This window comes from Phragmites australis, chromosome 15, assembly GCF_958298935.1.
Source record: "Phragmites australis chromosome 15, lpPhrAust1.1, whole genome shotgun sequence".
Taxonomy (NCBI): Eukaryota; Viridiplantae; Streptophyta; class Magnoliopsida; order Poales; family Poaceae; genus Phragmites; species Phragmites australis.
In genome coordinates this window covers 9603464-9629307 of record NC_084935.1, presented here as the reverse complement: position 1 = coordinate 9629307, position 25844 = coordinate 9603464, and the positions used below count along the sequence as shown (strand labels likewise).

General features: G+C 40.5%; 1 protein-coding gene across 2 annotated transcripts; it reads right to left on the bottom strand.

Annotated features, from left to right (window-relative positions):
• Positions 1-10809: 10809 nt before the first annotated feature.
• LOC133892349 (methionine aminopeptidase 1B, chloroplastic-like) lies at positions 10810-17314 on the bottom strand. 2 transcript variants are annotated; one of them, XM_062333062.1, is made up of 11 exons: positions 17112-17314; positions 16175-16256; positions 15083-15317; positions 14816-14977; positions 14686-14727; positions 14512-14583; positions 14147-14226; positions 13054-13151; positions 11870-11917; positions 11330-11590; positions 10810-11247 (listed from the first exon to the last, which is right to left on the bottom strand). In XM_062333062.1, exons 1-10 carry the CDS (start codon positions 17197-17199, stop codon positions 11445-11447), a joined length of 1053 nt encoding a protein of 350 aa, XP_062189046.1. In that variant the 5' UTR covers positions 17200-17314; the 3' UTR covers positions 10810-11247; positions 11330-11444. The 2 variants fall into 2 exon arrangements, with proteins under 2 accessions (XP_062189046.1, XP_062189045.1); XM_062333061.1 differs by having other exon boundaries at positions 10810-11229.
• Between the last annotated feature and the right edge of the window lie 8530 nt (positions 17315-25844).

Sequence of the window (25844 nt, the reverse complement as noted above, 5' to 3'; positions counted from 1 at the left end):
TGTATGAGTTACATTCACTTAATAATTTTATAATATTTTTTTGAGTCTAAATATCTTTTCATTACTCACATTTACGCAAATATACCATGTGTTAGCCTATTCTTATATAAGTCTGCATATCATTATCTTTCCCACACTTGCTATTTTTCCTATGCCATGCGACATGTATGGTGATGCTCAGTGAGTGAAGATGTTGAAGACTATCAAAACGAGGTTGTGACGTTCTAGGTGCGTGTCTCCCGATTGGTTGCCTGCGGTGTTGTTGGGCAGCAGTGCTTCTGTTCCACTGCAGATATCTTCATAGAAGATAATATATGTCAATTGTTGTAAGAATTAATGTTTATTTAATAAAAATATTACTTTTGTTACTTCACCTGTGACGTCCTTATATTTGTTAAATATCATGGGCACACATAAGTCGTATCTGGTTTTGTCTGTTAAAACCGGGTGTGACAAAAGTGGTATCAGAGTCATATTGATCATAGGACGCAAGTATAAATAGAATGGTCATATCATAAAGTCATATTTTAAAAGTCTATTTTGAAACACCCATCCATATGCTTTTCTAACCTCTCAGTTTCTCTCTTTACTTACCCATTTCAATCTATTAAAAAAATAAATTTTCAACATTCCTCCTTTCAAACTATTAGTTGTTGAACTATCCTGGTTACTTTGTTCGAGAAGGGTGCACTTGAAAGATCTCTCTTGGTACTCCTGCCTTGCGTGAAGATTTATATGATAAAGATGAAGATTCATCACGACAAGGAGGATTCATATACCACAACACTAAAAGCATGAAGATCTACTTGGTTTAGTTTTTTGAGCTGTAGGAGGTTTTATCCACTAATCTTTGGAAACGTTAGAACGATGTTAGTAGTGTGCTTTTGTGTGGTGTACCTTGAGTGATTTGGATTTTCTATTTGATTGCTGGAGTGCGTTGTGGGATGCTTTAGTATCTGGTAATAGTGACATTCCTTATATATCTCTATAGTTAATAGTATAACTGGGTTGTCTCCTTCTAATATTTTCTCTTTTTGTCTCAATTTTCCTCCTCAATCCTGACCAGATGGTGAGCTTGAAGGAAGGTCAAGGTGCCAACCCCAATAACAACAATGGCAACAACTAGCAGGTGCTACCACAGTTCAACAAGGAACAACTCTTGACGACATTGACCTAGATCTCTCAAAGCATGGCTCAGAGTATGAAAGGACTACTACAGATCGCTAAAGCTGTGAGTGCAGAAGATGAACCTAGTCAGCAGGACAACAGGAAGAAGAGTAAGATGTGTATGCTTTAGTTCAAATCTTTTTAAGGGGGTAGACCTACTAGCCAATCTCTTGGTTCTGGACCTAAAGACAGATATGGGAAACGGCTAGTCGGCAAAGGTAATACGGTAACAAAGTGTGCTAAAGGAAGGACGGTACTCAAAAGCTACATTCCAATCTCAAAAATGACCATCAAGAACAAGTACTCTTTTCTCGGAATTAAGATATGCCTCAGTAAATCTCGAGGAATAAGAAGGTCCGCCAAGGTCGATTAGCAGATGAGAAGATCAAGAAATTAAGGAAACTTATCATAAGTACTAAAGCTACGATTCTCAGGAAATAGTTCTGAAAGCACCAAGATATATCATGGTCTCAAGGATCACTGTTGATGGTATAGAAAGAAGAAAGATATAGCAAAGCATGTGACCCTATATGATACATGGCAGAGAGTCGAAGCAGTACCCAGAGACAACTACAACCATTGAAGATAAGAAGCCATCAAAGGCAAAGTGATCAAAGAAAGTCAGCGCAATTAGGATATAGCCAAGAAGAAACAACGATTTGGAAAGCGAGAAGAAAATTTGAAGACCAAGTCCCCTTATCTCCTCTTAAATCTTGAGAGCCAAGAAGAAACAACGATTTGGAAAGCGAGAAGAAAATTTGAAGACCAAGTCCCCTTATCTCCTCTTAAATCTTTCCAAATCTCAAGGACGAGATTCCTTTAAGGGGTAGATTTGTCACACCCTGATTTTTAGATTTCTCAAAATTTTAAATTTTTCCAACATTAGTTGATAGATCAAATAATTAGAATAGGAAAAATCTTAATTTCTAAATTCAATTTCAAATTTGAATTAAGGTTATTAATTGTTTGATGCATTCATGCTGGACTTATGCATTTAGGGTTTATTTGGGTTTTCATTTTGGAAGTTGTTTTGCTCTAGTTTAGAAATAGAAAACCTAAACCCTACCCGGGCCACCCCTCCTCTCTCCCTAGCCTGCCCTACCTTCCCTCCCCTCCTCCCCTTCTCTTCCCTCCTGGGCCGCGCCCCGGCCTAGCTCCTCAGCCCGCCTGCTGCCGCGCCCCGCTCAGCCTGCCGCGCCCAAGACGCCTCGGCCGCTTTCCTTTTTACCCCCGCGCCCACGCCAGTCTTCTCCAACTCGGACTACGTCGTCATCGTCATGTCCGAGATGAACTCCCACTACCGCCATAGAGTCCTGGTGTACCCCGAAGTCCCTCGACCCGCCTATATAGGTCCCGGCCCCCATTTGTTCTCATCTCGTCCCAAAGCCGTCGAGTTCCGAGCCCTCTCATTGAGATTCGAAGCTCCGTCGCTGCCATTGTTGCCGCCACTAGTCGATCTCGCCGCCGAACCGCTCCAGTGCCACCTAGCACCGTTCGAGCTGCCCAATAGCTCCACCGTTGACCGCCGAAGCTATTGCCGCTGCCGTCTTCGCTTCTCGACCACCAGAGACCTCTCCCTGTCAAGCTCCCGAGCTGCTTCACCACCCCTTCCGTTACCGACCACCTTCCGGTGCCGCTTCGCTTGAGGTGAGCCTTTAAATGGATCCACATAATCCTAGTCATCCAACCATGCCACCTCATCCTTCCATGTCAACCCATGTGTAAAGCCACATCAGCCTTTTTGCCCAGTCATCATGTCCGGCCAATAATTCTCAATTTCCAGAAAAAATAAATCAATGAATTCCAGTAATTGGCAATTTTGCAAATAGGCCCTTTAGCTTTCCTATTTTAACAAAAGACCTTATCCTTTTTACAGATCAGTCCCTAAACTTTTCCATAATTTTAAATAGGTCTCTCTATTTTTACAAAAAGTCCCCAAACCTTATATTTTATTTTAATTTAGTCATTTTCCTTTTCATATTAAACCTTAAAAAAATATTAACCACAACTTTTTCGTTTTAACTCCGATTTGAGTGATTCTTGCGCTCAAATTTTTCTAAAATCATGATCCATCCAACCATGCCAGTTTCAAGTATCAATTCTCGTATTTTTATAGTAGTTTTTCCTCATTAACATCGAGATCCCTCCAACATGAAGATATTATTTTAATTAGTAAATTTATGGTTGTCACAATAACATATAGGTCCTGATCAAATCTACATGTCATTGTTAAAATAATGTATTAATGTGTAGGTCACATATGTTAATGATTCAATCAATCGTTTCTATAATTTCATGTGGAATCCTTTCTTATCATTTCATGTGAAACCTAAACCCTAGTTCTTTCATCTTTCATCACCTATGACATCCTTATGTGTGTTGAATATCCTGGACACACATAAGCCGCATCTAGTTTTGTATGTTAAAACCGGGTGTGACACCTGCCTCGCCACCCTACCTCCCTGCCCGGCCTCCCTACCGCCTCACCCGAAGCTCCGCCTTCAATCCCCATCGCCGGTTCATCGGTTCCTCGCCGGATTAGAGCTACCCATCACCTTCTTCTCCAACTCCGGCCACCTCATCGACCTCACCGTCGATCTCTTGGTTCAGGCCATCTCCATCTAAGCCAAGGTACTAGAGAGCTCACTCATTCCATGGTGAGCCTTTCCGGCCCCATCTCCCTGAGCTTCCCCTCTCTCTCACTCGTGCACGACCGATTGTCACTGACGACCTTGCTGCTCGCTGCCATGGAGCTTGCTCCGGTGAACTTCAGCAGCTGCAAATGCATTAGACGGAATCCCCTTAGTGCGTTGAGGCTCTTGCTGTCGATCCCAGGCCAAGCCATCGCGCCGCTCACCACCGGCGAAGTTGCATCATACCGCCGTCATGGCCCTCCTGTGTCCAGCCCGACAGACACCCGAAACCCAATGGGCACCCGTCGGGTGCGGGTTCGAGTCCCATTTTTCACCCCTTAATAACTTTGGGCTCAGGTCGGGTTTAGACTATCAAGTTTCAGGTCAAGCGTGGTTTTGCTCCACCCAACCTTGACCTGACCCGTTGCCATCCCTATTTGCTTCTTGGTTGTTGGAGTTTTCTAGGGTTGATTTGAATCTAGATCATCTGACTTCACCCCGAGCAGTCAGAGGCAAACAGTAATTTGTGGGAGGGAAGTTATTTGCAGTCAGGAACTATAGCAACAATAATGTACAAGAGGTACTGTAGTAATACACTGTTTATGGAAATGTTGTAGCATCATATCTTATCTCTCCGTCTAAGATCCAACGCCTCATAGCGGAGAGAAGTCACCATCACTCACTCCCCCGTGAAGTTAGAGGATCCCAGTTGTGATTTAGCGATTACCTCTTGACGATCTCTTTGGTGTTCAATGGGGGATGGGACAAGGAAGCTAATGTCACTAGGACGATAACATCCAGCTCACTCCAAACCTTAATGTCTAGCCCCCGCCACTCCGAATCCTCCCCTTGTGTTGCTTCCCGCCACCACGAACATCACATAATCTGGTTTTGATGTTGCCCATCTCCTTCACCCCTCCCTTTGGATCCACCACACGTCCTAGTGCCCTTGCAGGAATTCATGTTTGTGCTTGTCGATTGTTGCCACACACTATGCTCTTACGATATCCTAGCTAGCAACACTGGTATGCGACGTGATCGTTGATAGCAAAACTTCTGTGGTTACTTTATCAATCTTTAAGTTCCGCATATCCGGCCTTCAATAGACGATGTATGAGTTCGCGTGTGCTGCTATGAGTGTGTAAGTACGTCTACTAGTTATACTGGTGTTTAAAAAAACACTTTAACCACCCTCATCCTCCTCTTGCTAAGATCACTGCAGCAGATATCTGAGCCCTAACTCGGTGACTTGAGGAGGATTATGGTGCCATCAAGCGGAGCACAAATGAAGGAGGGCACTACACGGTGGTTAACCACCAGAGAAACATATGGGGAGGGTGAGATGCTCTCAAGGGCCTCATTGCTATCCTGCGTATCCCTGCACCCATGCTCCTCCATTCATCCAGGCACATACGAGGGAAGAGGCGGGAGCGCTGGTGCCATAGAAGGCCAGGTGCGACTCAGGGCTACGATGTGCGAAGAAGCTAGCCGTAGGACACGAGAGGCCAGGCGTAGGGCACCGGCACTGGCAGCATTGAGCAGGGGTAGGAGCGCTGACAAGTCTGCATTAGACAACGAAGTAGGCTAAAAAGAAGCACAGAAGGAGCTGAACTTAATCATACATGTGTGTTCCTTTTTTGGTGCACACTTCCTAATTTTCAGGTGCCTGAAATTTAAAAGCGTGAATCAAGCGACAGTGGCCGGTGAGGTTTAAGATTCGGGGAGGAGGTTTTCAGGGTCGTCGATGTACTTCCCGAGCTTAGAAGGATGCCCGGGGAAGCAAACCGGCCCGATGGAGGAGATGAGCACAGGGGTGGGGCGGTGGAGGAGCTGGCGATCGCGAGCGGCAGAGGACGACCGATGGGTCAATGCAGATGGCGGAGGAGGACAAGGACGTCAGGTTAGCGTGCTGGCAGACAACGCCAGAGGATCCAGCGATGGGAGCGCCGCCGAAGACGGGTAGAGGAGGGTGAGCGAGGCTACGGGTGGAGGTTGAAGACAGTTGTGAGTCATTGAATACCTATCCAACGGCTCACAATCGTCACTTGATATATTTTTTTTCAAAAATAGATGTCTGTGTTTTAGCATCCACCTTTTTTTAGCATTACAACTAAGGATATGTTTCTATAAATTAACTCAAGGAAAATTACGGAGACAAGAAAATACAAATTTTAAATCTCGACAAAAGCTGAAATAGGTTTTAAGGAATTCCAAAAATGTTGAATCAAAATGTCTCAGGAAACAGACGTAGAATCAACATAAAAAGAATGTTGAATCAACATCTATTATGCAAAAATGTTGATAAACAAAAGAAATGCTGAATCAACGAAAGAATTTTGGGTCAGGAGCTCTCAGAATAAAATGTTGAAACAATGAAAAAATATTGAATGGTCAATTGTCAGATAAAATATTAAGTCAACAATAAAATGTTAAATCAATCATTTGCCAAAATAATGTTGAGCCGGTAAAAAATGTTATATTAATAAAAACATATGAATCAACATTTCTTATTTAAAAATGTTGAATCAATGGCTCTGAAAAAATATTGAATCAACAATCTCTAAATAATGTTAATTCAAAAAACATATTTGAATCAAAATTGAATGAACATGTCCTGTAAAATACGAAATTAGTAAGTCTTTAATAAAATATTAAATTAACAGGAAATGTTCAATAAAATTTGAGTCCCATGTCTTGTGACTCAACACTAACAAAAGGAAAATGTTAAGTCAGTAGGTCTCCTAATAAAAAGTTGAACTAAAGAAATGTCGAATGGTCCAATCTCAAAAGATAAATGTTAGTGAACACTTAACAAATAGAAATGTTGGATAATGAATAAAATGTTGAGCTAACATGCTTATATAATTGTTGAAACTACACTTAAAAAAGTTGTTCCATAAAAGAAATTGAATAAACATTTGTAAAAAAATGTTGAATCAACACTTTAAAAATGTTGATCCTAACTAATCTCATGCTCGTGCAATTAAAAAAGGACCACTGGGCCAAAAAAAATCAAGAAAAGAAGAAATTGCACTTCGGATTTATATAGTGTTGAAACATAAGACGTAAGGAGATGAAAAGGAAAAGGAATAAAATAATAAAAATAAGAGAAAAAGGAAGAAAGAAGAAAAAGAAAGGAAATACACTTTACATTTTATTTGTGTATAGAAAACAATAAGAAAGGGGGGAAATGAAAGAGATGAAGAATAAAAGCGAAATCGAAAGAAAAAAAGAGGAAAAGCAAAATACAAAAGAAACTACCATAACACAAATAAAGAAAATGGTGGAAGGAGGTGGAAGCCAAAATTAAAAGTTGTGAGAGTGAGAACTGAGAAGCTCAGAAAAGAAAAGTGGTGGGAGGGGAAAGTAAACAAAAAAATCAACCTTGAAGGGAGAGTGACCACTACTAAGTAGCGGTTGACCACCAAATAGAGAACTCCCAAATAGATAGCTAAGTTTCTGGTTCAGGTGACAGAAAATGGGCAAATCCATTATGTTAATATTGTAGTACGGTAAAACAACTTTGTTTTTGCTTTTTTGACGAACTAACGTGGGGGCAAGGAGCCCACCTCAACTTTGTTTTCCATTTGATCTAAAAAAAATCCTTCGTTTTCCATTTCATTGTGTCCAACAAAACAGAGATCGGCGAGGCTGGTTTTTTGGGGCAGGCATGGCGCCCGATACAGCCGGGGTGGGGCCGTGGCAGGATAGGGAGGGATTGAACAGAGTCTATTGTACTCTCTCCATCTATATTTACAGAGCCTATTAGCATTTGGAAAAAGTATATTTTGACATTAATTTCTGTTACAATATATTATTAATTGTTAAAAAACTAATATTTTATTAAAAGATATATGAAATACAAATCTATGGATATATCTTTTTTACAATAAACATATACATAATTTAATAAATTATTAATCAAATTTTATAAAGTTTGACTTTTTAAGCCATAATATGTCTTATATCTTGAAAGTAACCATCTACAATTTGCCGCTGAATAAGTACATATTCTATAATATATCGTCTAGTGTGAGAATGATATGTAGGGTCTGAACCCATCTATCATTAACATACTAATAGCATGATATATCGTAGAACACGTAGTTTATTCAGTAGTAAATAGTAAAATCTCCTATTTTAAAATAAAGAGTACTATATTTTGAAACTGTAGTGACTAACTGATTATCAGTTGATTAAATACTGCAACATGCCCCCTGTACCACGCTAGACCAGTCAACGCAGGTGCTGCAATCAGTGAAGTGCAGGTGCCAGCCAATTCAGGAGACCAACAGCAATGTAAAATACAACATGTCCGGGTTGGAAACTTGTAACGTCATCTTCAACTATATTTTTCTTCATTTTATTCCCTTTCTAATTTCTCTTCTCATTCTTATTCACTTTATTTTCTCTTATCTCTAACAGCTTTTTTTCGAAGGAATTTGTAAAGTAAAAAAAGAGAATCTCATCCTGAAGAAAATAACCTTAGAATCCCTTCGTGAAAGAACGTTGAAGCGCTAAAAAACGAAAATCCCTTTGTAATTTTTTTTTTTGAATTTTGATCCCTGACGGAAATCACTTGGAGATGATCTAACGCCCAAAAACCCAAGAAGTTATGACTCACTCGTACACATTAAATTTAACAAACACAACCTCAAATACCTATGCGTCATGTTACAATCCCGACGATAAACAACACACCAGTTTCCACCAACAAGACACTAGTCTACATTTGCAGTCACTACGTGAAAAATAGATAAAAGAGATATGAAGTAAGTGACGAGTCATGGTCACTATGTAAAAAATAGATAAAATAGATAAAAGAGATATGAAATAAGTGACGGGTCATACTAGTGATAAAAATAACGGGTCATAGTTATGACCTATCATTTATGATAAATTATAAGTGACAGATCATCTTAAATCAGTCATAAATGACGGATCGTAGTTGTGACCTATCACCTATTACAACTCATAAGTGACGGGTCGTCCTAGCCAATTATTGATGATGGGTCACAACTTGACCTACCACCAATAACTACTCATTAGTGACGAGTCATCCTAGCCAGTTATCAGTGACAGGTCAGGTTATGACCCATCACCAATAACTTGATCAATACATAGAGCTATTATTTCATATATTGTGTATATATATACCCCTAATTATTCATATACTTAGGTTTATGTAGATATATATACACAACATTTATGGTTATTTTTATAGATGTACATGATCGATATATAGAGCTATTATTTCATATGGTGCAAAAATATATGTACTTCTGATTTATACCATGTGTGTATATATATGTATAATAGTATAAATATATACTCATATATATATATATATATATATATATATATATATGTATTCTATGTCATTTTTCTCTATTCATCAAGAGTGTATATATATATAATATACAGCCTCAGGAATATATATCTATATATATGTATATGATGCTTAAAAAATTATTTTTCTTTTATTTTTCTCTTATTTTTTCTCACCTCAACAGCATAGAATATGAATTATTGTACAATTTTTCTCAAGTTTGATATAAGAGGTGGCGGCTATAGACACGAACGCACATTCTGAAAATGGTGTAGAAACTTGCAGGGACGAGAACTCAATCTTTCAAGCCGCTTTTGGTCTCAAAAAATTTGCCAAAACTGACGTTATAGATGTTCGTAAAGTAAAAAAAAAAACATCAAAATTAGAGTCCATATGCAAAAGTTATATCCTTTTTACTAAAATTCCAGATATAACATTTCAGAAAAAACATCATCGGTGACGAATTATAATTGTGACCCGTCACTTATAACTTGCATAGGTGATAACCGTTACCTATGAACTTCGGTTATAAAGGTTAAAAGGATATCATATCGGGTTTCTATCATAAGCACGTGATAGCTGAGATGGTAAGGAGTCGGGCGTGAGACCCTGAATGCGGGTTCGAGTCCCATAAAATACAAAGACTAAAATATGTTTGAAGATTATGTGGATTTAACATATGTGACGGACCCTGTATTAGGTGGCTCTCAGATGAAAAAAATATAATTTTAACTTTTTTATGTTAAAAAATAAAAAAATATTTGTCAATCATAAGTGACCCGCCACTTATAAAGTTAATAAATGACATGTCAAGTTTTAACATGTCACCAATGATTTGTCACCAGTAACATTTTAACATGTCAGCAATAACATATTCAAGGTGACGGGTCACCTATGACAATTATAACCCATCACTTTTAAGATTTTTTTTTCACGTATTGTGTCTGAAGGACCAAGTAGATCTGCAGTCTGAGTTATATGGATGAAGACAAGTGCTCAATTGCTTGCTGGACCAAGCATTTGGTAACAAGTGACTTGCAGACATATACAGTAAAACACTAAAATATTACTCCAGGGAAAAAAAGGACAGGCATAAAAACGTACAAGGGCACAGAAATTTTTTTATCGAATGGTTAAATGGGATCAGGTTCGTAGGCCTAAAAGTGCTAGGTGTCTAGGAATCTGAAACATGAACATTTGTCTACTGGTAACATGGATGAACAGAGTGGAGAATGAAAAGATTTCCACTATGGAATGAACTATTGAGGAAAAAAAGTATTCAGAAGAAGAGTAGTATGGCAGGAAGAAACACACCGTGCAAGGGGTCCTCAGTTCTGGAAAGAACTGATGTGGGCGATCGAAGGGGCGGTCAGTGGCCAGAAAACCAAATTCTGGCCTCATGCGTGGGCGTCACCAAGAGACTCGGTAAAGTGGGGATTGGAAAACAAGGTATTTACACAGCCAGATCCTTGTATCCTTCATGGCCTCCTCAAATGGGTGTTGATAAACTTAGGGTGCGAGATAATTTGGCTACTGATATACCTTTGAAAAGCAAAAGCTTCCTCTGGTAGCTCGTTCAACTTTCAAGACAAGGTCCAGCCTGCAGTTCAACTCAAAGGAAGAAACTGGCCTTGTCCAGGGTTCAGAAAACTATGCAAATGCAGTAGAGAACTCTGAACGTATCATGTTCCAAAGCCCGGTAGTTCATCTTGCGTGGTGCATAACATACCGTGTGTTATCAAGACACGGTGTGTAGTGCAACATATTTAACATACGCTGATGCAGGCGTACGGAGGAACGGTTGTGACAGAATAAAGCTGGAAGGTCTTCCTTTCAGCCAAATTAGATGACAAGCATGAATTTCCATCTAATTTTTGGAACAATATCTACTTCCAACAAACTTAACTACTATTTCATATACAGCAGCTCTTCCAGAAGCTTCATTCATAACAAATGCGTCAGAGACAGGACTTCCCCCCAGCAAAAAATCACTGCAGCAGCCAGCAGGCAAACAGCAAAAACGACGAGCAAATGCAGTTGTATGCCCCCACTTATCCCCTGCCTGGTTACCACAAAGGGGAAATCCTGCCACATGTGGGCCTGCAACAGACCTCAAAACTGGATCACTGTGCAGATTACAAAAATAGGATGCCTTAAGATAGAAATGGTTGAGAACAGCAACAAGGAAAAGGAAACATACCTAGGACATTTTATTACAGATCTCCGATGTTAGGCTGGAGGATGATGCTTCTGCATAACCATCTCGTTCTGAAAGTAGGTGGATCACTTCTGACCAGAATCAGCAAGATCTAAACTCAAACTTTTGTCAATATTTCTGCACCAGTCCTAGTGACCAGTATGGTATGCTCAAACTGAGCGGCCCAGCTACCATCGGCAGTGACAGTGGTCCATCCATCTTCCCATGTCACACACTCTGTTTTTTCCATTGTAAGTATAGGTTCTGCAAAATTCCATCAAGATCTTTTTACTCATTTTGAAATTATATTATAAGAGAAGTGTCGGAACTCTGTTTCTGCATAGTGTGCAATACCGAGGACCTGTAGGATTACTTACTATGCCCATTTATCAAAATTTACAAACTCCTGACATTTTCTTTGTACCAAGTTTTCCCTCACAAACATATTCAAGCATCGGTAACTCACTACAAAATCTCCAGTACACAATTATTTAAAAATGGAAGTCCAAACATACAATTGAAAGGACAGAAAATAGCACATACCAATTGTAAATGTTTGACCTTGAATCATCCGCCCTGAGTTTTCATTGGCTACAAAACAGAGAATTCATTAGTCCAATGTATGCTCAATAGTCATGTATTATTTCAGCATATGAGGCAGTGGCGCCGTGGCGGAGCCAGGATCCCTGGGCTGCGCGTTCAAACATCAGAGGTACCATAAAGTGTTAATGTAAAAGGTTAAGGTTCATAATAGTAAAATCCGTAATATAAGGTAAATTTCTTATATTAGACATTACTAACTCAAGTATTTAAGTGAAATTACAATTAATTAGTAAATTTTAACTTTACATGGCTTGGCATGAGCCCATGATTCACAGACCACCGAATTAACAATTGACAATTTGCTAAACTTAAATTATGAATCAACCATACAACCATACTAAATCCTGAGAGTAGAGAGAGGTTTAGCTGTTGGATCTTGCGTGCTTATCAGCTGTGTGCATGTGTGCTGAGTGCTGACACATGACAGTGCTTCTGCTCTCTTGAGTTGGGCCCACCGCTGGCCGCCCGATGAAGCAAAGGCAAAGTGAGGGAACAGGGATCTGGGCTGGGCTGGTGAGTGGAGACAAGGGGTGTCGGTGCATGAAAGAGAGAAAAATAGGGCAATGAAAGGCTGTTTTGGGATCGGGAATGAGATCTTGGCCCAATATGCTGTATACATGTACATATGTCTAATATACATTACATATACTTGATTTTTTACTTAAAAATTAGGCATTCAACTGAATGCCCTTGAATCCAGGGACGTCTGCCCATTATGAGGATAATACTGGAAATAATATTGGCACAGTTCGGCTTAAGATGGATAGGACATGTCAAATTCACATCGACCCTTGGAAAGAAACACAAAAGTGTAATGACAACATCACCAATTTTGTGAAAAACGATTCTGTTCCAATCTTGCTGGTGCTAAATTAAGACACAACACAAAATGACTTGCTTAGCTAACATGCAACTAAAAATTGCTTGGCACTACATATTGCTGGCCTAAAGGCCCTAAACAAGCAATGAGCAATTGTGCCTAACAAGAAATGTAATATAACAAAAATATTAGAAGACATGAGCACTAGTCATAAATCGGGTAATATAATAAGCCGAACTCCAAAAAATTGTTTACCCAATAGAACAAAAATAATGTCAAACAAAAAAAGTAGTAAGATACTCACAATGATGTAAGATAAGTGGCTCGGAATGATACATAGTTCCAATCCCATGTCCAACAAAGCGCTCCACCACATAGTAGCCATAAAAATAAGCAAGCTTACTGAAACAATGAGAAGCAAAATAAGAAGCATGCGCTCTAACATAGAAGCAAAATCAGCAACATTTTAGCAGAATTCTATCAGTGAACTCAATCGTCTGCTTTCTACTACTTTGAATGTTCCCTATGTTTTCTCAAATCAGCAAAAGCTATGCAAATGGTGTCGTTTGGAATTCTCTAGGCTACCAAAGAGATAAGGGGCTGATTTTTATGAAACATGGCTACACAAAGGTAACTAAAACATCATGAATAAATCTAACATCACCCAGAGAGGTATAGAGTGGTGACAACCTAGTGGTGGCCTCACCACTGACATAATGTGATGTACCTGTAACACAAAAGTTGATGTCATACAAGCTCATCTAACAGTTCAGGTTGCCTCTTAGGTGATTTTTTTCTTCTACGAGCACTGTTTCAAAAATAGGCCGCCTAGGTGGCACATAGGCGCTAGGCGCCATCTCCCACCAAGCGTCCAATCGCCGACTAGGCACACCACCCCACCGCCGGAGTAGTACCTAGGGCTTTTTAAAACACTGTCTACAGGTACATCCATTGTGAACCATTTTCACTCAAAGTTCCTTTGATCAGTGCAAAGGGACCTTTCTTTTCTGGAGTCCCCAATTCAATCATTTGACTGAAATGTAAACCAACTCAATGATATTCTGAACTTGAGTGTAGAAATGACAAATCTATAAGCAAGAAAGACTGCTAGTGTTCAGAAAGTTTAGCTTGATAGTTTCTATATGACTGACTCATGAAGTCAAGTTAGAGTTGAATACAGCTTCCCTGCATTAAGAGTCAAGATAAAGGTCCTGGAGGCCACCCTCATTTTAGAATCCTATAAGTGATTGGCAATTTGAACTATGTTGATCTTTTTGCTTACACGTTATATAATTTAACCTGAGCTTATAAGTACCACAATTTGAATACATTTAACCTGCAAGTAAGCTAAAAAAAAATCCAGTTTTCTAAATTCTCGTGATAAAACAAAAAAGTACCTTATTTTCTTGCCAATCTTTCTGTAGTTCACACCATCCCTGCAGACAGAAATGCCCTTCTCCAAGCATTCTTCAGCTGCCTGATCCAATAAAGAATTAAAGACCATTTGTGCATGTTCTGATGTAGGGAAGAATTGTTTGCTCAATAAAGCATATAAGAGAAGAGAACCAATGATATGACCCAGATGCAAAGCCTTCTAGAACCTTTTTCTTCAATGTATGTCTAAACTAGAACTAACATTACAAAGGTATGTGAAAATCAGACGTGCCGCAGCACATAAACATGGCAAAAATTTGCAATGCAAATCACCAGAGCAGCTATTTGAATACTGAATGAACCATCTCACACATCAGTAATGGCTTACCTTCAGAAAATGCTTGATAGATTCATCCACATGTCCACATACGAATGTTCTGGAAGTACCCCCATGGTATCCCTGTGGAATACAAGAAAGTTGTATTAAATAGGAACCTGTCATCAGAATTTGATTATGCCAAATATACCAAGCATATGCACGATTTTAAGAGAGGTTTCTTACATTCAGGAACACATTTACATCAATATTTATAATGTCCCCATTCTGCATCATAAAGACCTTTTGTCAGCCCACAGTACTTCAGTACTACACTGCATATAGATGGGAAGAGGCAAGTTTCATTGGATATAACCTGCAGCTGTGTTGAATCAGGTATTCCATGACAGACACACTCATTTACTGATGTACATATACTTTTAGGAAATCCACGATAGCCAAGCGGAGAAGGATAAGCACCAGCCTCAATGATCATATTATGCACTGCTGCGTCGATTTCATTTGTAGTAACTGATGGCTGAGACGAGATTTAAATAAATAGTACATTATTAAATGTATAGAAAGAAAAATATTGAGATAGAGAACAAAAAGAATTTAGATAACTACAATAGAACAGTCTTACCTTAACTAAAGTTCCAGCAAAGTTCAGTGCACTGGCAGCAAGTTTGCAAGCAGCTCTCATTCCAGCAATACCTTGAGCATCGTGTATTTGGCGCACATCGCATAGTTCTGGCAATCCTTTTGAACCAACATAAGATGGTCTTGTAATGTGCACTGGTACAGGAAGCTGTGGGGAGACCTTTCCATGCCTCAAAGGTGGCCTTTTCTTTGATTTTACTGAACTTTGCTCTTGTGATCTTCAAATGTGAAAGAGTATTAGCAGAATCGTTAAGGATGAGACATAAGGCAAGTTAGTCACTTAATCTCCAGTTTAATGTATCCAACAGACCAACACCCAAAAAATTGTAAGGTGTCATGAGAAGATGGGTATCAACCAGTAGGCAGTTAAGGGTCCGTTTGGTTGGGAGACAAAGTGGGATGGGATAGGACCGTCCCTGTTTTTAGGATGGGATGATCCTGTTTTTTGTTTGGTTGGTTAGATGGGATGAGTCTTTTTTTTGTTTGGTTGGAGGGACGAGGACGGATGAGGATGAGAATCATCAACTAATTATATTTTTTAATTTTAAATAATAATTATTAATAATACACTAATCAACATGCACCAACATGTATTAACGTTACTCTTGCCATAATCATTACTAATTAACAATAAAATATACTAATTAACCATAATCATACTCTAATTAGCTCATTAATTAGCAATAATTAGTACATTAACCCTTACAAATTCTAATCTCGTAGTAATATGTACTAATAAGTAATACAAGTATACTAATATCATTAATCATTTTACTAATGTGCATGATTAGCAAAGGTGGATGGCTTCATCCCATATATTTTGAGGGATATCTTCATCCAGCATATTGAGAGAATATTCCTCAGGAGGGATCATCCCATCCCTGCTGCCTTTGAACCAAACAACACAAAAACAGGGATCGCCCCATCCCATCCCACCTCATCCCTTGAACCAAACGGACCCTAAAAGATTACAAGAGATCTAGAATCTAGACCAAAGATTATGGCTTTTGCTAAATGTCTTGATAAAAAGCACTGCCAAGAGCTTGAAACCAATATAATAGTAATAGAATTATACTTTCTTATCTCTTCTAGCTCATCTTCCACCCATGCAAGTCTACTTGACACAATGAAGCGGCTCTTTGGCGCTATCACTTTCCCTGCGGAAATGCAACCAAGGACAATCAGTTAGGCACAGTTCTAGCACACTGACCTCTGTTATAAGCACACTACTCACAGTGCATGGCATTGACACATGGTGCAAATGACAACTTAACGGCAATAACCACACCAAAACCACCTGAAGGGATGAGCGGCTAGTGTACAAAACAGAATTTTATCATGATTCCCTGGCACCCACCAGTAACAACATAACAATACACAGTAAGCAGTCGCAAGGAGCAGCGCCAAATCAAATGTCACTAGAACTCTTAAAAAATGCAGATAACAAATATGAATATTGAGTGCAGTTTTTCTTATGACAACACAACGCCCCCAACAAATTGCAAATGAATCAGCCTCCTATGCAGCGCAGCACCATGTAAGGCTAACTTTCACTATGATGTATACTCAAGCAAAGCAAACTGATCTTTCGGCCATGCAGAGGTTAACCATATTTGAGTAAACGCTGCAAAACTATTCAGCACAGTTTCGTTACAATTCGTTTGGATTTATACAAGCACACAGATAAACAGCATAGCTCGCTAGTCAACCGGTCAGCCCCCACCAAAGCCTAAGCTAGACCACCAAAAGTCCGCGTATGCTTGGGCACCAGGATGTAGTAGCACAAAATGGGCCAAGGTTTTTCTAGCTTACTCTGCAACTTAACATATGGAACAACTACTAGAATGCACTGCAATTGGTCGCGAGAAAACCGAAAGGAAAGCCGGAAATTATGCTAATCAACGAGAACTGGCACGCACGGGCAGAGAACAACGATCGTTTATTCGATTAGGAAGCGAGCAGGGGAGAGAGCGGGGAGGGGAGTGGACGAGTGGTCGAGTACAAACACGTACCGGAGCTGGCGGAGAGGAAAGGGGCGGCGAGCGGCCGGACCAACAGGGCCTGGTAGGCGGCGGAGGGGCGCGCGCCCAGCCCGGCCATGGAGGGATGCAGGCCTGAGGACGAGGGGATCCAGAGAGAGGGAGAGAGAGGGTTTAGGCGAGAGGAGAGAAGAGGCGAAGGAAAGCTGGAAAGGGGATAAGGCCACACGAACGCTACACGACCCGCTCCTTTCGTCATCCAAGGTCGGGGCCCGTCCCTCCGAGCTCCGCGTCCTTTCCGCAATCTCGAAGACCGTTTCTTCCCCTTCCGTTCTTGGTGGGCCTAATGGGCTGGGCCTATGAAATAGGCTCGGATCGGGCCGGACAAAAGCTCAATAGGCCCACTCATATGTAGATTTCGAAACACAAGTTTGTGTTTTTTTAAGTTTTTAACACCCGTTTAGTACAGCTCAGCTTTAGCTCCACGGTTACATTTTGATGTTATAAGCTATAATAAAGTAATTTTATAATAAAGTAATTTAAGTTATTATTTTTAGTTTAAAATAAAAACTCGCTTTAGGAATTTTTAGAGCAGGATATTCCTAGCTCAGAAATCCGGTAGTTGAGGATATATCTTACTTATATTTTAGACTAAAATATTTAAATTATTTTATATTAACTTATAAACATCAGATCTGATATAAAGATGAGAGCTAAAGCTCCACTAAACATAGCCCTAAGAATACTGTCAAAGTAAACTAGCTAAAGGTTGATTACAGAGAAGAAAAGACACGTGCGCCAATGCTTGCTCGATTTGCCTAAAGGAAAAAATGCACAAACCCTTCAAAAATCACTTGGATTTTGACTTTCCTCCTCAAAATTTATTTTGTTAAAAAAACTCTCCAAAAATTTGATTTTGTTGAAAAAACTTTCTAAAAATTTAAAAAAATCCAAGTGACTTTTGGAGATGATTTGCTAAATTTGGTCCGTTCGTGTGAATATGGTTGCCAAGACGCGTTCTATGTTTTCCCTTCTAGTATACACAGAGCCGTTCATGATCAAACGAGGGAACAAAATCTTATGAGACAGGTCTTTGCCTCATCAAGCTGAACCCCTTCAAATAGTGACGTGGCAATCCGATATGATCAGAATCTGAGTGGTTATCAAAATCAGATAAAAAACAGAATTTTAGAGCAAAGTTTTATGCATATCATTGATCTCCAATAAAACTATAAAAATAGCTCGAGACTCGTAAGCTACTTGAACTCGACTCGATATAAGTTTGATTTGAGCTCGGCTCGATATCCTAACAAACTAAGCTACAAACTCGCAAGCCTGTCGAACTCGAACTCGAATAGCTCATCAAAAGTTCAGCTACCTCTAACTGCTATCGTAGATGCAAAGTCAATGTCCATTCACTATAGCTGAGTTTATTTTTTTAACCTCACCATCCAACACAAAATCCAATCGTCTAACCTCAAAGCCACATGATTACATACACATATGACTTATATAGATTAGACTATAAAAAACTCGAAACTCATGAGCTATTCAAACTCGATTTGCTCTAAACTCGATTCGAGTTTAGCTCTAGGCTCTAACAAGCCAAGCTCAAATTTAGTTATAAACTCAATTAGATCACGCTTAGCTCAAGTTTTTATCAAACTCAAACTTAAAGTGACGGGCTCGCTCGAGCCCTAATCTCCTAAAGCAAAACAAACTGTGATTGGTATGTTCGATCCGGTAATTACAATAGGATAAGAAATGACAACAATCCTCTGCAGGCTGCCCCACACGCGAGGATGACGACATGGCTGCCTGGTACTAAGCAATGGTGCCGCCTGGGGGCATCGAATACGAGCACGACGGCACTGGCGATGTTGTCGCGATGAAAGGCCCTTCCCGGCCGAAGCGTCGTGGTGGTCGGAGCCCAGACCGGCCATGGCATCATGACGGAGCCCGGAGACCGTCCGTGGCATTAATGGAGATGATGAAAACGATGAGCCACGGTTGTTAATTCCCGATTTCCTTATGCTTATGGAAGGATTGGTTAATGGAATCCCTAGGTTAACAGGGTGGTTGGTGGGATGGCTGCCTCAAGATCAGTATTGCCACGTGTTAATATTCGGAGTGGGTCCAGCTTGATGGATGTAGAAACCTGGTCTCGTAGGATTTTCAATTGAGGCCCGTGCAAAATTTAAAAATAGGCCCTACGTATGAGGAGAGTCATCTCTCGGAAAATAGTATAAAAGAATGTACTTCCGAATTTTATTTATTTATTACGCTGGTAACAGCTTTTTATAGAAATTACATCTTTAAAAACATATTTTAGAACTATAGTCTTAACAACTACGCAACCACGTACATGTTGAAATTACAAGACAAAAATAATTAAAAACAAAAAAGTTGAGGATGCACCTTTATATATGGAAGAAAAAAAATGGTGTATTAATACTTTTTAAAGCTGATAGCACCTATTAATTGCAGATTTCTAAATTAATTAGAAGTTTCTAAATAATTGAGAGCAGGAGACGGGGGGATCGACTTTAATTGTAGATTGTTTGATCATGTAATATTATGATAGGGATCGTTCAGATCTGCCATAACTAAAATCAATAATATTGTGACGAGGGCTAAAAATTTTCACAGGAAATTTAATTAAAAAAAACTGAGGTGCACTCTATATATGGAAGAAAATAATAGTGTATTAATATTTTTTAAAGCTAATAGCACCTATTAATTGTAGGTTTCTAAATTAATTGGAAGTTGTCAAATAATTGAGAGTGAAGAGAGGAGGGACCAATTTTGATTGTGACCTGTTTAATCACGTAAGATGTATGGTATAGATAATTCAGATCTAACACAACAGAAACCAATAATATTGTGACAGGCAAAAATTTTCACGGGGAAAATAATTAAAAACCAAAAAGTTGAGAATGCACCTTTATATATGAAAGAAATAAAGGTGTATTAATATTTTTTAATACTAATAACGTCTATTAATTGTATGTTTCTAAATTAATTGGAAGTTTTCAAATAATTGGACCTAAACTCAGGGCACACCGTAAATCGGAAAGATTTATCTTCAAGAATATAAAGGAAAAATACAGAGAACGTACGACACCCTTATATGTATATGGAGCTAAGGAACCTTGCGGAGGATAAATGATACGAAGTTATTAGAGCTACGCAAGCTAATACAAGCCAACAGAACCCGAGGAGGAAGTCGCTGATTAAGTTTAGGTCCATCTAGGCTAGCTACACATCCTCTTATAAAAGACTCAGATCAATACAAGATAAATATAATGTAGAGTTATTTTTCTCAGGGATATTCAAACCTGTCTAAAAACCAATATATATTCCCTTGTAATTCATCTACTTCAAGCATCTTCTATTTCTTCAACAAGTTCGTTATATCGGTTTAATCTAGTTTGTGTCATTTAGATTTAAGATAATATGTCTAAATAGATTGTGGGTCGTTAGGAGTTTTCTGTAAGTTCTAAGTGTAAGTTCTAAGAGTATCTTGTCGTAATAATAAAGATCATATTGCCTATGAAATTGATCGATTTTTTTCCTGTCTTTACTTGTCTTTCTGTGCATCTTCATGTCCGACAAATGGGGTAAGTCGCTTCTGAGGTCCTTCATTCCAAACATGCACCTGAGGCTGCAAAAAGCTTATCTTGACCCCAAGGGCAATATGAGTTCCTTTTGCTTCAAAGATGTTCCTTTTCCTTTTACTATTTGGACTGCCTACCGAAATCTCTATTTTCGAGTAGACAGTCAAGGAGCGTAATAAGTACTAGGTGCTGCAAACCAAAAACAATATATTGTGTACCCTTAAAAACATATTCCAACAAGAAGAGAAGAATCGTTGCGTTATGAACTCAGGGTTGCAAAAAGGCTGTCTATCGCGTTCCATAAGTGACTAGGGGCTACGACGCCTCCCACTCAAGCGGACCGAAGACCGATCATAATAAGCGCTCAACTAGTGCTCAACGTGTCCTAAACTAATAAAATAAAAAAGCTAATAAAAAACCATGATATGCTGTCAAAAGAGTCCATCACAAAGTACTTACATCAAACATGAAAAATATTTAAGTTCCCGACTAAAACTAACAAGATCTACCAAGTGTTTTTACAGACTGCATGATAAAAATATAGAACTACGATGAGGGCAAGAAGTCCATCACGTCTACGAAGTCCTTGGCTATCCCGGTCGCCTCCTCAATCTTGTCAGCCGATGGCTCCTCCATCTCGTTCCTGAAACCTTCCAGAAGGATGTTTGTGTTGTGTTGAACTCTGATTGGTGGGTCTTCAGGATGGCTAATGCATAGGTGAGTACCAGCTCTGCACTCTGTCGGCACTAGCTCAAAAGGTGTTCAGTGACCATCCCTCGGAACACAACTAACACCTTAGCAAGCTTGATGGCTTGGACATCAAGCCCTGGAGTATCCTCTTCGCCGGAAGCCATTGTCTGGATCCTAACCTCAGTAAGCGCTTCTTGGAAGACGTTGAGCGCGGCAACAAGATGTTGGCAGGCGGCTAACATATGGACCCCTTCCTGGGTGATAGCTTCTTGGGTCATGGAGAGTTCTGCAAGGCGACATGTGTAGCGAAAATGATCCTATTAGGTCATGATTGTGGTTTTGGTGATTAATGAAAATATAGTCAATGGGACTAACATATTTATCAAGAATATATGTTAGTAGGTCTCATAGATGCAATACATGAAGAAGCCACCGAAGCTGGGATAAAGTTTGATTGAATTGGAGAAGTCTCACAGAAAATGACTATACAGGATAGTCCGATGATGCCACAAGTATACACACCGGAGCATTTTTCAAAAGGGTAGAAAACTAAGCTGAAATGAGATTGTACTCACCGGCAGGTCTAGTGATTAGAATCAGTGTACACTGAAGCATTTAGCAGAAGATCTGCAACTGTCGGAGACTGAAGATTAATACACCGGAAGGTCCGGTGATGAAAAAACAGTACACACTGGAGTATTTTCTAGAACTCAGAGAAGATGAAGATATATACATCGGATGGTCCAGTGATCAATGTTGTGTACACCGAAGGCTTACACTGGAGCATTTAACAAAGTGTGTGAAAAATCCTAAGAAAATGAAGCTATACACACTGGAAGATTCGGTGATCAGAAGATTAAAACACTGGATAATTGAACAGTGAAGAAGTTGGCTCGGTCAGGCTCAAGTATACACACCAGATAGTCCGGTAATGGAGATGAAGTATACAACGGATAATCTGGTGTTCAGAAGTGGTTCTAAGTGGGTTCTAACAGCTACTTTTTGAGATTGTACATACCGGATGGTCTGGTGCTTGTACTACTGTCATCATCAGGTCATCCAATGTTTATAGTAAAGTTGAGCCATTGAAGCAACGGTTAGTTGGAGAGTTTGAGGCTATAAATACTCACCCACTCGGCCATTTTAAGCTATTGAAGTCCAGAGAAGTCCTTATACACTTGAGAAGACATCCAAGTTATCAAAGTGCTTAAAATGTTCATCCAGGGTGATTAAGCACACCATTAGATAGTGATTCGTACTTATAAGTCTAGAGAGAAGTGTTGCTAGGTGCTGCAATCTAGAGAATAGATCAAGGAGTGATCCAACAGTGTACCGAGAGGTATGTCGGCGCCTTGGAGTCTTAGTGACTCGTTGGTAACTTGTTAACCCTCCGACTTGGTGTGGAGTAGCAGCAAGAAGTTTGTGCGGGACGCGGTGGCCCTTATCTTTGTGACCAAAGCTCCGAAGTGAAGATAGCGCACAAGTGGTCGGAAGAGAGATTAGTAGTGATACCTCACCTTGGTAGCTTGGTGGCTCATCGTGGTTGAGACCCTATCTTGATGACTTGGTAGCTCAAGAGCCATGACCGGAAGAGACTTGATGACCAGAAGCATATCCTTTATGTAATTCTAACATCTACTATGGATGGCTTGTGTGCCACCAATACCACAGGATAAAAATCTCTTGTACCGAGTTTGTCTCTCTACCTCATTTATGTTTTCGCATTTACATACTTACAATTTACCTTGTTAGAGTAGGTTGTAATCCTTTTGACCGGTAGAGTAGACACAGTAGATAAACATAGAGCACATTTATATAGAATTTGATATAGATTTATTTTGTGAAGTTTTTAGAGTCATTAGTTTTTAAGTGTCCTAATTCATTCCCTCTTAGGGCGTCATCGTTCCTCACAACATGTTAGGAAGACAAAATAGATGAGCAGCCTGTCGGGATACTAGAAGCTCACCCTTGATTCGGTCCTCCAGCACAATGCCTGCCTTCTCCTTCTTTGTCGTAACCTAAGAGAGCTGGTGGCATACCTCGCAAGCCTTCTTCTCGTGCTTAGCCACTCAGACGGTGGCCTTATCGACATCGTAGCGGGTCTTATTCAAGCGATGCACGACAAACTTCAAAGAACGATAAGGTCAATACCATTAATTTCACTAATTAGATTGCTAACCTGCAGGTAGAATCTTATTTCTAAGAAGGCGTTAAACATCGAGTCTGGCTGATGGCCTACCCACTCTTTGAGCATTCCCCCCTAGGTTGCATCCAATGGAATCTCGTATCCCTTATGTGGAAGGGTAGTGGTGACCTCAACGTTGGTTATCTCCAGTTCCTAACTGGTAGCCCCCGATGTCGAGGGCTCACTAGGATTGCTGCCATCTCCTTCAAAGGAGGGAGGGGTTAGAGGTTGGGGAAGTCAGGGCTTGGGTACTATTGGCGGAATTACGGTTAGCCTGCAAGAAAGACGAATTCAAACCATATATTCCATCAAGCATAGGAAATTCATTCTCAATATACCTAAACCATTTCTTGGTCAGTGAATGCTTCACCAGGACCAGGAGGGACGCTAGTCTCTTTCTTCCCGCGTTCCTGGGCCGAAGGCTAGCATGCCCAAAAAATTAAGAACAGGCATGACCTCAAGGGATTTGGGTAAATGTTCAACTTACCAAGGTTGGGGCTGTTGTTGATGTCGGCACTGGGTTGGCAGAACCAGGAAGAGCAGGAGCAGTTGGCGTCAGTGGCGTAACGGCACCAGCCACTGAATCTACTCCTGCGAAGTCGTCACCTTCCAACACCATGCCGCTATCGAAGGAGGTGATATTCAGCATGCTGCTGCCACTCTCGCTAGGACCCTTGCTCCCTGTGATAAGTACATCATCCGGGTCTGTAGTCGGAACCCCTGCATTCTTGGCCTTCAGATCAGGCTCTTCGTGTCCAGGAAGTTGTCCAACCTTGTGGTAACCATCACTAAAGGTATGACTACTCGAAAAGAAATCAAGAATTGAGAGGGTTTGAGGCACTTACCGACATGATTCTTACTCGAGCTTCGAAGTCCATCTCCACGATGGGAACTGGTACGTTCTTATGGCTAGAAGAGGGGATGGCCTCAAAAATAATCCAGACCCTCTTATCAACGCCCTCCGGTGATACACTACGAGAAGAAGCAACAATCAGTGAGAATAGATCTTGCAGATCCCTACATATGGCTACTTGGTATCAGGAAGTACCTATCTCACCATTTGGAACCGGATCCAATCCGGCTGGAAACTGCCAAGCCTTGGTAATCCTTAACATCAGAGTACTAAGGGGGTGCTTGATGAAGTCCTTGGCAATGTCATATGTCATCATGTTCCTATCCTTTAGGTGTAAAATCTCTTTGATAATGTTCCGACGAAGGGTGGTCATCACCGGCTCCTCTGTCCAACCACGCCTCGACAGTAGCAACAAGCCCCAGCAAGGAAGCCCCTTCGGGCCAGCTTGACAGTAGAACCACTTCTTGTGTAAACCATACCAGGAGGATTTGGCGGCAAAGTCAATATACTCCACCAACTTGCCTTCTTGGAGGCAAAATCCAGCACCACCAGTGACCTTGTTCTGGAGCCTCTTCAGGACATAGAAGTACCGGAAGAGGTCAAGAGCTAGGCGGACCGCAAGGAAGGCATCACACAGATGCATGAAGATGCTCATCATGATAATTGAGTTAGGACTGAGGTGGATAAGTTCGAGGCCATAGAAAGCAAGCACCTCAAGGAAGAAACTGGAAGGAGGGAAGCCGAAGCCACAGCGGAAGAAGTCAAGTAAGACCATCGAGTTGTGGGTATCTTGGCTTGGGATCATTTACCCCACCGCCGACATGCAGGGGATCAGAACCCAAGGAGGAATCACCTCCTCACTCTCGGCCTTCTCCAGAACCTCCTCTGTGATCTCGGATTCCTACCACTCCAGGATCGCACTCGCCATCTCATCGGCGAAAAGATTGAGAGAAGAGGGTTTTCGGGGGGTTTTGGAGCAAAGGCGTAAGGAGAACAACAAGTGTGATGAAAAGCAATCGATGACAGAAGAATGAACGTTGAAGTGGGTTCCCCCTTTGCCTTTATGCAGAGCTGGGGCTCCCAAAAACGGTGGTTTAGATGATGACATGACACAACTAGAGGCTACAATCTCCCTCTTTATCGTTGCGTCGCATTTAATGCCCAGCACACGCGGGGTAGTTGGCGTTATACCTCGAGGAGTTCAGCTTCTCGCGTTGCTACCATAATCATGGTACTATGGCAGAAAAAGATTTTCACCACTAAGGTATCGCACAGATGCATGAAGATGTTCATCATGATAATTGAGTTAGGATTGAGTTGGATAAGTTCGTGGCCATAGAAAGCAAGCACCTCAAGGAAGAAACTGAAAGGAGGGAAGTTGAAGCCACAACGGAAGAAGTCAAGTAAGACCATCGAGTTGT

Excerpts from the sequence above, each read along its gene's own strand:
- LOC133892349 (XM_062333062.1), bottom strand. The coding sequence starts at position 17,199 with ATGGCCGGGCTGGGCGCGCGCCCCTCCGCCGCCTACCAGGCCCTGTTG. Across the intron at positions 11,918-13,053 it reads GCCACTTATCTTACATCATT|CCAATGAAAACTCAGGGCGG; the intron begins GTGAGTATCTTA and ends TCTGTTTTGTAG. Across the intron at positions 11,591-11,869 it reads AGGTCAAACATTTACAATTG|AACCTATACTTACAATGGAA; the intron begins GTATGTGCTATT and ends GGAATTTTGCAG.